Source organism: Netta rufina (genome assembly GCF_964035555.1).
Source record: "Netta rufina genome assembly, chromosome: 29".
Taxonomy (NCBI): domain Eukaryota; kingdom Metazoa; phylum Chordata; class Aves; order Anseriformes; family Anatidae; genus Netta; species Netta rufina.
The window spans coordinates 2,880,831-2,896,012 of NC_140153.1; the positions used below are offsets into that span (position 1 = coordinate 2,880,831).

The 15,182-nt window shown below is 51.7% G+C and overlaps 1 protein-coding gene across 3 annotated transcripts in view; it reads left to right on the top strand.

Moving 5' to 3' along the window:
- OTUD7B (OTU deubiquitinase 7B) overlaps window positions 1-15,182 on the top strand; it is a 32,430-nt gene that overhangs the window by 13,922 nt on the left and 3,326 nt on the right. For 2 of the 3 annotated variants that reach the window (XR_014619203.1, XM_084303275.1), the window contains exons 3-11: window positions 2,221-2,391; window positions 2,602-2,817; window positions 7,800-7,901; window positions 8,909-9,036; window positions 11,607-11,719; window positions 12,498-12,625; window positions 13,227-13,376; window positions 13,744-13,858; window positions 14,884-14,968. Coding sequence is in view for 2 of the 3 variants with exons in the window: in XM_084303275.1 (XP_084159401.1) it covers window positions 2,221-2,391; window positions 2,602-2,817; window positions 7,800-7,901; window positions 8,909-9,036; window positions 11,607-11,719; window positions 12,498-12,625; window positions 13,227-13,376; window positions 13,744-13,858; window positions 14,884-14,968 (1,208 nt within the window). In the remaining variant the exon portion in view is untranslated. Of the gene's footprint in view, window positions 1-1,724; window positions 2,122-2,220; window positions 2,392-2,601; window positions 2,818-7,799; window positions 7,902-8,908; window positions 9,037-11,606; window positions 11,720-12,497; window positions 12,626-13,226; window positions 13,377-13,743; window positions 13,859-14,883; window positions 14,969-15,182 lie in introns of those variants that run through there. The other variant, XM_084303276.1, reaches the window with a different exon arrangement.

Here is a 15,182-nt window from a genome sequence, read left to right on the forward strand (position 1 = left end):
TGAAGCAGAGAGGGCTATGCTTGGCAGTTAATTAACCAATATGCAATTAGACGACACAAGACCATGCTTGCTGTGATACCTCGGCTATAGAATCATCCTCTCGTCTTCGGAACAAAGGTGAGCCTGTGAGTTTGACTTCGCTGCAGAAGCTGCTGCAGGTTGCTGCTGAAGAACAAACTCCCACCTGTTTTTTGACCTCGTTTTGGGGGTGTTTCTGCCTCCCATCCCTTTTCTTGCGTAGCTTGAGCCCAGGGCTCGCTCCTGAAGCATCCGCACCATCCCCTCCGCTTGCTGCCTCTTGGTGCCGTGACAGCGAGGCGCTCAAAGCCCTGAAATCGTTGCTCTAATCCGTGTCTTCAGGCAGTTTGCTCCAGCTCAGGGCCAGCAGGTGGAGGATGCCTTTCCTCGCCCGGCTCCCGTGAGCCGTGTGCTGGCTGCAGGACTTCACCCGCTCAGCGTGCGGCCGCGGCGTCGCAGCGGAAGTCTGGCAAGCTGTGGCTTTTGTGGCGTGTTTCTGGCTTCTGGTTTTAGGTTTCTTTGTTTCACGTCGGGATTTCTAATGGTATCTTTCAGAATTAACACTGACGCTTGCGATGGAAAAAAGTTAAAGCAGGTATTCCTCCAAATTTTCTCTCTCTCTCCCACTCTGGCACACCGGTTGATTTATTCTGACAGCAGTTGTTTCGCCTCGTTTTCACGATGCGCTGCTGAGCGCTGCTGTTTTTCCTGTAGTCTCTGTGGAATTGACAACTCCACCTGTGGAAATGAGGCGAGACAGATTTGTCTTTCCTTTTTTTTTGGTGTGTCTTAGTAAGGTTGTAGTGTGCAGTCAAACAAAAGAGCTGTACGAAGCGAACTAGTCAGACAGGGAGTTTGAGGGCGAGCTGAGGAACTTGTGAGCTGTGGTTTTCTGCTCGTGCTTGGAGTTTCGTGCACGTTTCGATGCTGATTCTTTGGTTTTTCATTTAAAAATAAAGAAGGCTCAAAAGGTGAAACTTAAAACAACTTTCTACTTGGAGACAGTCGCTAAATGTTGCGGATTACATCTCTCAAAGGGATTTAAATACTTGAAAAATGTATTTCCTTTTGGGAATTAGGCATAACGATTTCTTTTATTGTCTGTGAGCTATCACATAAACCAACTGACAGTTTATATCTCTCTTCTGTAGTGGAGTTACTATATATAAAGCTGGCTTGCTTTCTACGCTGTCTGCTAACTTGCAAATTTAAGAGCTTAGATTAACAGTGTTCATAAAAATCACAATTTTTGCAAATGTAAGCCATATGGTAGACTCTTTTCTTTGCTATATATTCTTGCTTCTGGAAGACGGTGGCTTCTAAAAGGTCAATTTATTACATACATGAGAGGCTCGAGTGGAGTACCATTTATTCTTCCAGCCCGCTGGGTAGTGTTAGCAGGAAGTGGAACTGCTCTCAGGATTCACCCGACTCCTCTAAGTTCAAGCTGAATAAGTTTTACTGAATAATTCATCTGCCTTGTAATGGCTTGAGCCTGCTGAAAAGTGTTGCAGCTACTGCCCAGCCTGGCTGGCACCTTGCTTGCTCTTTTATTTTGGGTGTCAGCTGGAAGAGAGGTGGGTGGCTGCCTCCTAAAAACCCCGGACAGGCGCTGGAGAAGTTAGGAACCCTCAGCTGCTGAGGTCGTGCTTGCTCCAGCGTTATCCTGCAATAACGTGGGGGAGCAGAGAGCTGTCGGCTGCTCGACTTGGTCAGCAAAGGAGCGGCGTCGGCATCACGGCGGATTATCTTCACTGCAGCTTACGAAACAGCGCTCGGCGTGACCTGGAGCAGGGGGCTGCTTGCCTGGCACCGCTGGACACGGCACAGCCCAACCTTCCGTTTTATGTTGACCCTGCCCTTCGTTTCGCAGCCAGAAGGCTAATTCGGGCAGAACCCAGGGTCTTGGGGGCTTTGTGGAGGTTTGGTGGACGTCCAGCCCCGGGAGCAGCAGCTCCCTCTGAGCTCGGCGCGCTCGAGGCACGCGTAAGCCACCCCGTGGCACTGGTGGCAGCACAGCCAACATCTTCTGGGCGCTTCACGTTGAGTTATAGTTCTTTCAGAAACCCAGATCCTGGTTAAATACATCTTCAAATCCAACGGGTAAATAAAAAGCTATTACTAGCTTTTAGCGTGGGTGGTTAGGAGCTGACTTGATTTCTCTCCCGTGATGGTGACCGCTGGTGATTCCTCCCAATCCAGGTAAAAACTGGGACCTGAGCGCAGCCCTGAGCGACTTCGAACAGCTACGGCAGGTGCACGCGGGGAACCTACCGCCCTCCTTCAACGAAGGACGCAGCTACAAACCCCCCGAGAAGGAGGCAGCCCGCGCGGGGCGACCGCCGCTGCAGCGGCAGGATGACATCGTGCAAGGTAAGCGCGTCTCGCTGCCCCGTAGCCCAGTCCCAAAGCTGCTAGGGAGAGGTTTGGTCTTCTCCTGGTGACTGAAATATTCGTCAGAGCAATTCAGCTTCTGGCGACCAAAAAACGCTCGCTGAAGGCAGCGATTTTAATAACAGCTTCTGCGGAGTTTGCTGCTTCTGCACCGTTCAGGTGGTTTTTTCATCTTCTTTTCCTTCTCAGAAAAACGTCTGTCTCGAGGCATTTCCCACGCCAGCTCTACCATCGTCTCTCTGGCCCGTTCCCACGTCTCCAGCAACGGCAGCAGCGAGCACCTGCTGGAGATGCCCATTTCCACCTTCCAGTTGCCTGACCTCACGGTGTACACCGAGGAGTTCCGCAGCTTCATCGAGCGAGACCTCATCGAGCAGTCGATGCTGGTGGCGCTGGAGCAGGCTGGTGAGCATTTACACCCCGAATTCTTCTTTTTTTTTTTAATGCTAATGCAGCCAGTGGTGGCAATTTGCAGCGGCACCGACTGGAGTGTGCTGGCACACAAGCCTTAGGCGGTGGAGAACCGAGCAAGGGCGCGTATCTGTGCTAGATATTATTTCATCCCTTTTTATAGCGTGGTGCAAGAGTTGAGCAAGAGGCTGCTTCGCTTCGCCTGCAGACACCAAATGTAAATTGTGTGAGCCTGTCGTCATCGCTCATGCAGCTGAATGGTAATGCTCAGGATAAAAAAAAAAAAAGCTGCATTATCTCACCACCTAAGCTTCCCCGTGCCCTGCACTATCCCAGCGGCTTTACTGTGAGAAACTGGGGGGGGGGGAGAAATCATTGCATAACAGCACCAGCAGCTAATCATCACGGACAAATATCAGCCGTGATTACAGACGTTTCAGGTCGATGATGCATTTTATACGCTTGCTGCTTCAATGCAGGGAAACTCGTCGGCTGGCTTTGTGTGTGTGCCCGGAGAGGAACCACGTCGGGAGCGCAGACGGGTTTGTTTTCCAACAAGCTGGGTTTCCTCCTGAATAGTTGCTAGGTGATCTGTAAATAAGATTGAGCTGGTGAATGAAGGGGACCTCCGTGCTGGCGGGGAACAACCTAATCCGTGTTACCAGGACAGCGTGCAGTTGGGACAGGGTGGGGAAAGAGGCAAACCAGGCGAGATCCGGGGAGCCCTTGCACCTCTCCTTTATTTCTGTCCACATACCTAGAAAACTGTTCCTTCAAGGAGAACGTGCGTTCTTCATGTCAAATTTTAGTCCCATCCCGCTCCAGTGTTCCTGTAATAAATATTCTCATGTTTTGGGAATGAACACTTGATCCAAGCGATCTCGTTACAGCGGCGTTGCTCTTCGTTGACTGTCAAGCTGTCGTGTCTAATGCAAATTCAAATGCACTTATCTGCATCTCTGCATCCAAGCAGGGCTCGGGCTGGGCATTGGATTGCTGCGTTTCAGCACAAACTCCGGCCCAGAGAACTCCGGTGCTTTCAAGCAGTTAGCATCTAGTTTTCAGCATAGATCTCTCAAGCTGTAATTCACCCGAATCCTTTCTGTGAACACAAAACATGTCTGTGACCCCGGAGGAGGAGGCACGAGCTGTCAGCAGGGCAAGCAAGAGATTCCTGCGGCCTCAGAGGGAGCTGGATGAGGCCTCTTGGCTGTGCTTTTTCATCCGAGTGCTGGCGACACTTCCCAGTGTTAATGTTTAGTAATTGATTTTTTCGAAAGCGCCATCTGAAGGCAAAGTGTGCCTGCGTTGTGTATTTGGGTTCGTTTATAAATGAATGTTTATCTTTAAGAAAGGGCTGCGCTGCACATACAAAATCTTCCAGGCTCGATTTGAAGTAGGGTTTTGAGCACGGTGCTGTGATCTGCACCGATATCCTTTATTAATTTAGTATGTGCTGTCCTTAGGGGATTAAGCAGATATTTTATAGACCAATAAACGCGAAGATAACTCTTCGTGCTCTATCCAGAGCTCCCTTTACGCCGATGTGGCAGAGCAAGCACGCTTTCAAGTGGCTGTAAATCGTAACGCCGTCCTCTGGGGAAGCTGTTAACGTGCTCAGCGTTCTACGAAAAGGCCTTGGTGGAGCTGAAAATTTGGCCCTCGCTCCAACCTCAGCGCTTTTTGTTCGAGCCCTGCATGGTTTAAGCCTTGCCCCGTGTTCTGCAGGTGAAGTGTTTTCCTCGCCGCGCACCCGGGGAAGCAGCAGGCAGCGCCTTGCCCTGGGCTGTCCTAAAAATCAGCAAGAGTTGGAAGAAACCCCAGGCTGAGTTGCTGTGCCTTTGCTCCAAGGTCGGGCTTTCTCCCTGGGGTCAGGGAAGCAACTCCAAGCGCTTCTCCAAAATGCCCCCAGCGCATTGGCAAGGAGACTTCTGCTTCGCTCTCCAGGCTGCTGCTGCAGTAAACATCTGTAGGTGGACTGCTAAAAACTGCTGAGTGAAGGGTTCGGCTCCTCTCCTCCCCGCCTGCTTGCTTCACTGCCGGAACGGTGGCAGAGGACTGGCGAGAGCAGGTTCCTCGTTCCTGGAATGCAAATCCCCTGCGTCTCGGAGCGAGCCATCAAAGCCACCGGCGCACGTCTGTCCCTTGGGAATGCATCACCCGGCTCCCGAGAAGCTTCTCAGCTGGGTTTAGCCCGTGCGTGGTCACAGGCACGTGTGTGCACGTCCCCCCCTCTGCCTTACGCACTAGCATCACACTTGCAAAGCTGCAAATATTTCAGCCCGTCAGTCACTGGCCAGCCTGGCTTCCCCGACAGGAGAGACGAGCTCACGGCTGGGGCCACCTGGCTCTGAAAGGCAGCTGAAATTCTCCTCCTTCGGCAGAGCAGCAGCACAGCTGGTCGTAACATACCGCAAACCTTCGCTTCTCGTCCCTCCTGACCTGTGGAAGAGGCTCAGCATTGAGGGAGAAAACAGCTGGGGATGGGTCAATGCGTTAGGAGCAGCTCTTGTTGCTGCCAGATCCCGAAACAAAGGTTTTTTTCCTGCAGGTTTCATTTAAAGGAAAATTCGGATCAATTAGAAGAGGGAGGCTACAGGTGTATTATCGAACTTCAGATGTGATAAACCGGCTTGCCACTTCCAGCTGCTCTTCTCCTTTTTTTTTTAACCAATAACCTAGTCCCAGGTCGTAGCCCTGCTCCTCCATCTCCAGCTTCAGCAAGGGAAGAAAAATCTTCTGCAGCAGCCTCCCAAGCACGGCAGCGGGCGGTGGCGTCAGCCCGGGGAGCCCGAGGACAGCTCATCCCGGGAACGCCACCTCCGTCACGCAGGGAGCACGGCCGTGTCAGCACGGCTCCGGAGTCCCTGGGTAGCCCCAGGGAAGCCGTTTGGTTTCTCCGTGAGTCAGGGCACGGCGCAGGGCGAGGAGGAGCATCGGGGCTGCTCCTTCCTCTTGGCGTGCCCCATTTCCGTGGTTCCTGTTGGAAGCACGTGCGGCGTTCCACAAAGCAGCGTTTGCGCGCAGGTTCCTGGTCCCTGCTGGAGCGAAGAAATGTTCTCCCCGTGCCACGAAACGTCCCAAAACATCCCCAAACCAGCTGTGTGGCGGGGCTGCGTCCCGTGGGAGCGGTGGTCCTGGTGTCCCCTGCAGAGGGGAGCTCCTGATCCTGGCTTCAGACGCGCAGAAAAGCTGTCGCTGACCTCCCGGGCTTCAATTCTGGAGCTGTGTCAGCTCTCGGCAGGGCTTTTCTGCCAGCCAGCGGGGACAGCGGGGTGACAGCCTGGAGCTGAAAAGCAAAAGGGCAAACGAGAGGCAGCCGGGAGCTGGGGACGCTGCTGCGAGCGAGCTGGAAGCCAGCAAGAGCAAACTGCTTGGCGCTCGTCTGGGTTTGTCCTGCTCCTTGCAGCAGCATTTCTCGTGCTGCCGCGGAAGCGCTGATGGCAGGAAGATCCATTGTGCTCCCAAACGCAATTGTTTTCCCTTCTGCCTGCACGCAGAGCTGCCCAGCCCCGCTGCTAATAGCTGCGTGCAGAGAAATTTGGTTTTTAAACACTCGTAGGGGGCCTCGTGGCCTTTTTACTGCCTGGACACAAGCGAAACGCCCGGGGAGCGGCGACGTCCCCGAGCTCCGCGGTCGAGTCCGGAAAAAGAGCAGCCAAAATCCTCCAGGAAAAAAACGTGCAGGGGCTCAAAAAGCTCGGCGCTGAGCGCGGTAGCCCCGCGTTTTTGTTTAGCTGTTGGGAGATGCTGGTTTTGCTTCTCGCTCTGCTCGCCTGGCGCCGCGCCACTTGGCGTGGGTTTGCGCCTCGGCCGTGCCAGGAGCTGTGCCGAGCGAGCCCAGCCCGCTTCTCTGAGCGGAGCTATTGTCTCCGGGCTGTGCCCTGAACCCTTTTTTCAACTCCAGCAGGTTCCTTCCCTGATGCCGGGATGAGAAATGAGCAGCATCGTGCCGCAGTTAGCCCTGCGTGCTGCGTTTTCCTGCCTTTATCTCCCGGCGGTGTTGGAAAGCAGCTTTCTGTCAGTGGCCCCCGCTTCTGCTGCACAATTTCCATAAATCCTCTGCTCCCGTGAGAGCCGGGGTGGCTGCCAGGGGCCGTGCTCGGGAACAGGGATATTTGTTAGAAATATACGGCCGGGCGAGGCGCAGCCTAGCTGGAGTTGTGAGCCTGAGGTGGTAATTTCGTGCAGTTTTGTTTCCTGGATAAATGTTTAACTTCTAGCGTTGAGTTTAACTGCAGTGGATTTGTTAATTTTTCCGAGCTTCTATTTTTAGACGCTCTGAAAACCTTCTCTCTTGACTCGTAGTAATTCAAGTGCCTGGTATTACCCAAAAGTTGCTATTTTTAAACCCGGTAAAGCGCCGTCGGTTTGCATTTTCGTTGGTGAAGCTGCTTAGCTGCTTGGCTCAGCAAAAGTTCCTGACGATTGTACCGAAACCAGTGAGCAGGGAAAAAATGACCGATGCGTTAAATAGGAGGGATCTGGTTGCTAAAAGCAACCCCAAGCAGCCTCGTTATTAGTTGGAGAAACTGGAAAAGTTGTTGGGCACCGTTTGGGACCGGCGCCCTGGATGTGTTCTCAGCAGGATGTTTGTTTTTTGGGGTTGGGGGGAACTGGATAGAAGGAGAATGCTGCTCTGGGTTAAAGCCCTGGCTGGATTTGCTCCTGTTTTCAGCTTTCTCTCTAATTTGTGTGACCTTAAGTAAGGATTTTGCATTTTCCTGCCTGTCCTTGCAGCCCGGCCACCTCCCGAAGTCCCCACACTCTGCCCTTTTTGGTGCATTTCCATGGCTCCTTTCTTCCAGGCACAGACCGGGCACGCAGCTCGCATCCGCGGGCCTCCCCATCACAAACCAAGCAGGCTGCACTCCTCATCTTTCTATTTTCTTTTCCTTTCTTTTTGAGCAGATGAACCCAACGGCCCCGCGGCGCGTTAACGGGCCCCCTTTTCACGCTCTCCAATATCTCCCCAGGTCGCCTGAACTGGTGGGCGAACGTGGACCCCAGCTGCCAGCGGCTGCTCCCCCTGGCCACCACGGGCGACGGGAACTGCCTGCTGCACGCCGCCTCCCTGGGTAAGAGCCTTGTAGGGTGCAGGACTGCAAAAATAGCCAAGTGGTTCCCTCCGGCCCTGGTAAGGAGCCCTATGTGGGGAGATGTGTGGCTGCAGCTCCCCTTCCCCTCACTGGCTGCTTTGTGTCATCGGCCCGGGGAAGCTGACGCTGCTGGAGGAGGCGTGGGGAGAGCCCAGGACCCCGACCTGGCTCGGGGACAGGCTCTGCCCGTGGTGGCACCGAGCATTTCTCTCCTGCCCTGCAGGGAGCCGTGGGCCCGCTGCTCGTCCCGGGTGAGCCTCAGTAGGTGCCCTCCTGGGGCTCAGCGGGAGAGGCTGAGCTGAAGGCGACGGGCTGCCAACCGCCTCTGTACTCCCCAAATTATTCTTTTTGGGGGTTCAGCTTCTCCCCCTTCCCTTGGGCAAGTTTCCCCGTGGTTCTGAAGGAAATGGGAGATAGCAGAGGGCCCGTTCACACCGCAGAGTGGCCCCGCAGAGCGGGGAAGTTTCCAGGGCCTGGGTTTGCCTCCTGTGATTTCACCTTGTCAAACACGACAACCTTTTTGGAGGTTTCTACACTTCTAAATCACCCGGGTTGGGCATTTCCTTCGTGTGGCCGGCTCTGCTCAGACGCAGCAAAACCACAGCCTTGTTTCACCTGGTCTAAATTTGCCCTCGACAGATCAGCCCGGCGGAAAGCACCGTGTGATTTCATGAACAAATATTTTGCTTCATCTGGGACATTCCTTAGAGCTGAAGGCAGCAGCTGCTGCTTTTAGCTGCGTAGAAACTCGCTGCGGGTGGGAAAGGCAGGCTTTGGACAGGGGGCTGGGGGCTGTTGAATTTTTTCCTCGGTTTGGCCCTGCTCACCTCACATTTCTCTGCCCTTGTTTCCCAATTTACCACTTCCCTTGGTTTTGTGGCAGGTTGTAGGAGTTCAGCCGTGAGATAGCAGAAGAAGATGGGGAAACGCCAGCTCTCGCTAATCCTCTGCTGCTTTTTCCTCCCCCCCCCCTCCTCTCTGTGCAGGTATGTGGGGTTTCCACGATAGAGATCTCATGCTTCGCAAATCCCTTTATACCTTAATGGATAAAGGTGTGGAAAGGGAAGCCCTGAAGCGGAGGTGGCGCTGGCAGCAAACGCAGCAGAACAAGGAGGTAGGAACTGAACGCGGTCCTAGGAGCAGAGGGGAAAATCCTGAGAAAACATCCCGTAGGGAGGAAAAACAAAAAAAAAAAGGTCTTGAATTTTGCGCAAGTCTGTGGCTTGCAGTACTCGGCCATGCCGTGATGAGAAATATCCTCCCCTCTAAATTATGGCTGTGAAGCTTTGGTGAAATGCTCTTTATTACAAGGGAGGAAAATCCCTTTATTGGCTCAGTGTTACGTCCACTGCTGATGGAAAACAAACGTCACCGCTCCCCGAAGCTCCAGCCTCGTCCAGGCTGCGAGGGTGTTGTTGGCAGCGCCAGGACACGATCGCTGCTGTGTTTTTAGGAGAAAAGAAGAGCTGTCGTGTCGGGCTCTCCTGCGATAAGATCACAAAGCTGCGCCTCTGTCGAGGCGTGGAGCTGCCTCCGCCACTAAAAAAGGAAACGGCGAGCTCGCCACATGAAAGGCTCCTCAAAGCTGCGACGTGCTCTCCCCCCGACAGCGGGGCCGTGGCTTTGTCAAGGCGGAAAGTTACCAGATGTCCCCGAATCGCGCCGTGGTGTTGTGAGCAGAGTAAACTTTTGTTTCCACCTGACACTGAAGGATGTTGTTTACTTTCCAACTTCCTTTTTATTTTTGGAAGGGCACGGAGATTAGCATCTCAGGCTGAAAAAAAAAAAAAAAAACAAAACAGAGCTATTTCCCTGTTTGAAACAAAGTCGTCGATAAATAATTGGAGGTTTGACTGCTATTAAAAGCATGCTTTTGTTGCATCTCCTTAAACTGCGTGCTCAGGGCTATCTCCAGAACTAGCCACCAGCAACACACTGGGACTTGCAGACCTTAAAGGGCTTGAAAATACTCGGCGTGAGGGCTCATTTGTGTCCTTCCCTTCTAATAACCCTCGGCAGAAGCTTCTCGGAGGCAGGCGGGTGTAGGTGGTGCCTGCAGTCAGGTGCAGCAGCCCAGCTTCAGCCAGTGTGGCAGGTACTGTGTAAGGGGTTGGCTGGAAGTCGGGGATTAGGAGCTCTTCCTTTCCAAATAAGCTCGGAAAGAGGCAGCCCAGGGTGATGGAAGCTGCTCTGGCTTGCCTAACCCACTCTGGGTACAATTCTCCTCCCTCTCTTTGCTTTACGCTCAGATCGATGATGAAAGAAGTCCCACTGGAGGCTTAACCAGGAGCAGGGAAACTTAATTAATGCCTTACTGAACGAGCAGGGAGCCGGCTGGGCTGTCAGCTGCTTCTGGTTCGTGGCTTGAAGGCTTTCTTGGCAGCTTCGTGGACTGAGGATGTTGTGTTTGGATGCTGGGGCTCTGATCACTGAGCCCAGGAAGAGAGGAGGAGGGCAGGGCTGCCTGCTCTTCCTCGTGCCAGTTTCAGCAGCTTGCCTCACGGCCTTAACACGGCAGGCTCAAGTGTAGCTTTGTGTTTTAAGGTATTTCTCCCCTCATTTGGGATTAATAAGGCTTAACGAGCCCTTTAACTCCTTGGGACCGTATTGGAAAGCTTCTCCATCGAGCAGAAGAGCAGCTTTTCGAGGAAAGGGCCGTGCTTTGCAGGGGCTTCCCTTGCACTGATTTTGGGGGTCTCGTGGTTCACGTGGTGCGACTGCAGAGTTGATGTTTGCATGCTCAGGAAATGTGAGTAAAACCTCGGTTTGAGTGCATGGACAAACAAGAAAGGACTGAAGGGATAAACAACTCAGCTTGACTGCAGCTCATAAAAGAATCTGCAGTGGCGGAAAAAATCCATCCCACTCTTATAATTAGCCATCGGGTCTTGCCTGTGCCGTGGGCCTTGTGCCTCTTTGGAGAGCTAAAAAAGGATCAAGTGTGTTAAAATACCTCAGCGAGCCTTGTGTTGGATCCTTCTGGGCGTTACGGTGCCTTTTGTTTTCGTAGCTCAGTAAGGAAGGAAAATAACTTCTAAAGGCAAACTTTAGCTGGTCCAGTCTTCATCCTCCCACTGGTGCTTGGCTGTAGGTTATGTCAGCTGTAATAGTGGGGTGGTTAGAGTAAGAGGAAAGCTTTCCTCTCATTCTGGGGGTTGAAATGTTTACTTCCACCCCACAAGGCTGAAAACTCTTCATTTTAGGCAGATTATCTCCCTGCTGGCTTGAAACTGCTGACTGGGAAATGTGTGCTTTTTTTCACAGGATCGGAGAATGTGAGGGATGTGTGCTTTTTTTTCACAGAATCACAGAATATTAGGGGTTGGGAGGGGCCCTGGAAGATCCCCCTACTCCATTCCCTCATCCGAATCATCGATGAATACATTGAACAGCGCTCGTCCCAGTACTGACCCTTGAGGGACTCCACTAGATAGAGGCCTCCAGCTCGACTCCATCCCATTGACCACAACCCTCTGGCTTCTTCCCTTCAGCCAATTCACAGCCCACCTCCCACCCTGATTGTCCAGACCACACTCCCTCAGTTTAGCATTTTTTTTGCGTAAAATACTGATTATTTTTGCATAAATCCATAGAGAGATGTTGTGGCTGCAATGTACATTGCTACAGAAATTGGGGAAAAAAAAAACTCACGTTGAGGACTCTGTTCTGTCGTTCCTTTCCCAGTCTGGTCTCGTTTACACCGAAGAGGAGTGGCAGAAGGAGTGGAACGAGCTGATCAAGCTGGCCTCCAGCGAGCCCCGCGTGCACTACGGCACCAACGGAGGCAACTGCGGGGGGTACGTGGAGCACGCGAGCGCGCCGACGGGGCGTGCAAAGTGGCTGGGAGGCTTTCCAGCCTCCTGGCTGGGGTGTCCAGGGCTTAGGTGGCCATAATGAAGATGGGACAGGGGGAAAAAAAAAGCAAAGAGAATATCTTCCTTAAATGTACAGCTTGGAATAATTTTCCCGAGGGCAGGTCCAGGGACCTGGCTGGGAGCAGCGGAGGGGTTTGCTGCTTTGGACCCGCTTGTACGGGAGGGTTTTAAGGGGAGGGTTGAAGGATTGTGAAAAACAATGAAAACATCCATTAAAATGTTATGGAAAGCCATCTCTCTAAATGCTGCCTGACCCCTTTTGTGGGGTAAAAGCTCTTTTTCCAGAATTGAACAAAAACCTAATCCTTTCTCACGTTTCATCATGTTGTTGGCTCCAAAATGAGAGCGATAAACAAAAGCTGAGAATTTCTGCAGTGTTCTCTCTCCCTCGGTGTTTCAAGGGCACTTTATCGCTGCAGCCATCCCAAACAAACACAACTTTTGAGGCTCTTTAGATAAGAGCCTCCAAGAAGTGCCAAGTAGCAATGTGGTATTTCCTGGAAACAAACCCTTGCCTCAGAATAGGACATTTTTTGGATCTGTCTCTGGGTCTAAAATACGAAATTAGAGGAAAGATGAAACTTAATGCCATTAATATGATCCAAGTCCATGCTGTTGCCTGTAAAGAACGCTTCCTGTCTTTAAAAGCAATGATTAAGTGCACAGAGGATGAAAAATTGATTTATTTCTTGTTTCCCAGTGTTGAAAGCTCCGAGGAACCTGTGTACGAGAGCCTGGAGGAGTTTCATGTCTTTGTCCTGGCCCACGTGCTGAAGAGACCCATAGTAGTGGTGGCAGACACGATGCTGCGGGACTCGGGGGGAGAAGGTAAGAATTGCACTCATTTGTCTTTATTAATTGTGCATGCTCAGGCTGTTTATTGCCTGTACACTGCTGCCACGGGCTCTTTCTGCTCCGTGGAGCCTGATTTTCAGCTGTCGATGAGCATGGGGCTGGGTATGACTGTGCTGGAGGCTATGAGCCATAGAGCTGAGCATCACCGGCTGATCTGCTGCCTTTTCACACTGACTTTTCATCTTCTTGTGCCCCTACGCGTGTGTACAGATGGGAAATTCCGTTCCCTGCATGTAGTATTTTCCACTAGCAGACTTAATTTCCTGTCAGAAAAGATTCATCAATTACCATCACTCTGTGTGCAAATTTAAGTTGTTTTTTTTGTGTGTGTGTGTGGAGGAGGGCTTTTGTAGAACCTACAGATTCATCCTGCAACTGTGTTCCTCCTGGTATAAAACGGATGTCTGGTTGGGGTTTGTTTTTGTTTTGTTTTTCTTTTTTTTGCCCCTCAAGTTGATAGCTAATTGCAGGTAAAACCTTGAAGTGAAACAGCCTGTCCTGGAGCAGTTTCAGGATAAACAAGTCTTAACTCTCCAACCTATTATGAAAACTAATCAGCCCGATTTCTTTCCAGCCTTTGCCCCTATTCCCTTTGGAGGCATCTATCTTCCCCTGGAAGTTCCAGCCAACAAATGCCATCGCTCCCCTCTGGTTCTGGCGTACGACCAAGCCCATTTCTCTGCCCTGGTATCCATGGAGCAGAAGGAGCCCACGAAAGATCAAGGTAGGTGATGAACAAGCCCAGTGATTTACGTCCCGAGCCTGGCAGTCCCAGCAGCACTCGTGCATGCTTTGGCGCGCCACCAGCGGCCGGCAGAACCGACACCGTTCTTGGGGAGCGCCCCGAGCTCAGCTGCTGATGCTATGAAAAGTTGCCTTCTCATGGGGTTTAGACAGGCTGGAGGAAGAGGGTGACGTGAAGAAAGCTTAATTTATGTGGGGAGCATGCTGGAGATCGACGTCAGGCTTCTGTGTCGACTGCAGTTCGGGAGATGCGGCGCAGAAGTGACAGGCGCTGTCGCTTCGGCGCAGCGTGCCAAACCTCGTCAATTCGGGCAGTAAGTGGGCTTTCTGTTCTCCTCCTCCTGCAGCTGTGATCCCCCTGACAGACTCCGAGCATAAGCTGCTCCCCGTGCACTTCGCCGTGGATCCCGGGAAGGATTGGCAGTGGGGGAAAGACGACAGTGACAACGTCAAGCTGGCCAGGTCGGTTGTCTGCACGCCGGAGCGGTCGCAGCCGCACGGTTTGGTCTTTATCCCCAGCTGCTCATGAGCACTGGGGAGTTTCTTGTGTCTGGGTGGAAGTTGTGCTGGGATATGAACCTACTCAGTGCAGACAGAGCAGCTTTTTCTTTTTTTTTCCTTTTTTTTTTCTGATGTCCTGAGTGTTTTGGTATATTTTGGGAAGGGTGGTGACATCTTATCGGCTTCGATAAGGAGGGTCAGGTATTGTAGCCTGTGTTCTCCGGCACAAAAAGGTGCATTTTTCCCTTCCTGCATCCTCAGAGAGAACAAATACCTTTGCCCATGAGCCCCAGGGGCCGGAGGGATGCTTGCAGGCAGACACCCGTCCTGGTTTGGGCTCAGACCACGGGCGAGTTTGGTAGCAGCGAGTTTCCTGTTATTGAGCCAGGAGTCACCAACAGTGGGCGTCGTGGTCGGGGAGCTGGAAGCATGACTTGTCCATCATATGACTTCGGGTTAGGAAACGTAAAAACCTCCAAGATCAGCACGTTTATTAAAGCTCAGGGCAGGTTTTAGCGACACGGTATTACGTGGTACAGATACTTTGTTTTGAGTTTGTTTTTTGTTTTTTTTAAACTGATAGGAAATACTGTGTGTTTTTGATGGAAACAAAATGACAAATGGAAATTGTTGAGAAAACATCTTTGCTTTTTTTTTTCTGAAGTTGTTTTTGTGGAGAGGAAAATCATTTTGAAACTAGCTCTGTTTAGATCTGTGACATCTGCTTTTTTGTTACTCGTTTCGTGTACCTGTAAGATTATTTGCCAGGTTGGTATTAATTTGTAGCAAACCCCATTCTGACATACAGGAATCTTCTTACTTATTCATTTCCTTTTTAATTAAAAGGCTTCAAAAACGTTACCTTCTGTATTGCTGTTGCCTTGATGGTTTTTACCTGTTAAAACATGCGTTTTAACATAAATACAATAGGCAAATGCCTTGGTAAAGACTTGACTCTGACTTCTTGTGCTTGTTTCAAATTTTAGTGTGACGCTATCGTTGGAAGCCAAGCTGCACTTGCTGCACAGCTACATGAATGTTAAATGGATCACGCTGCCTTGTGACACGCAGGTAAGGAGACGAGGGGGGTTTTCTTTAATTATTTAAGCCCCCCTTCTGCAGGGCCCGGCGGGAGCGAAGTCGTCAGCTGCCCAGCCCTCCTTCACGTGAGGTTGTCTGTGCTTCCATTGGAAAAGGCAGCTAGCGCAGCTCCGAGCAAACAAACAGCTCGTGTTTTTGTGCCTGCGCGTTTCTCTCGAGCTTTTCCTGCCTGTTTTTGTCCTTC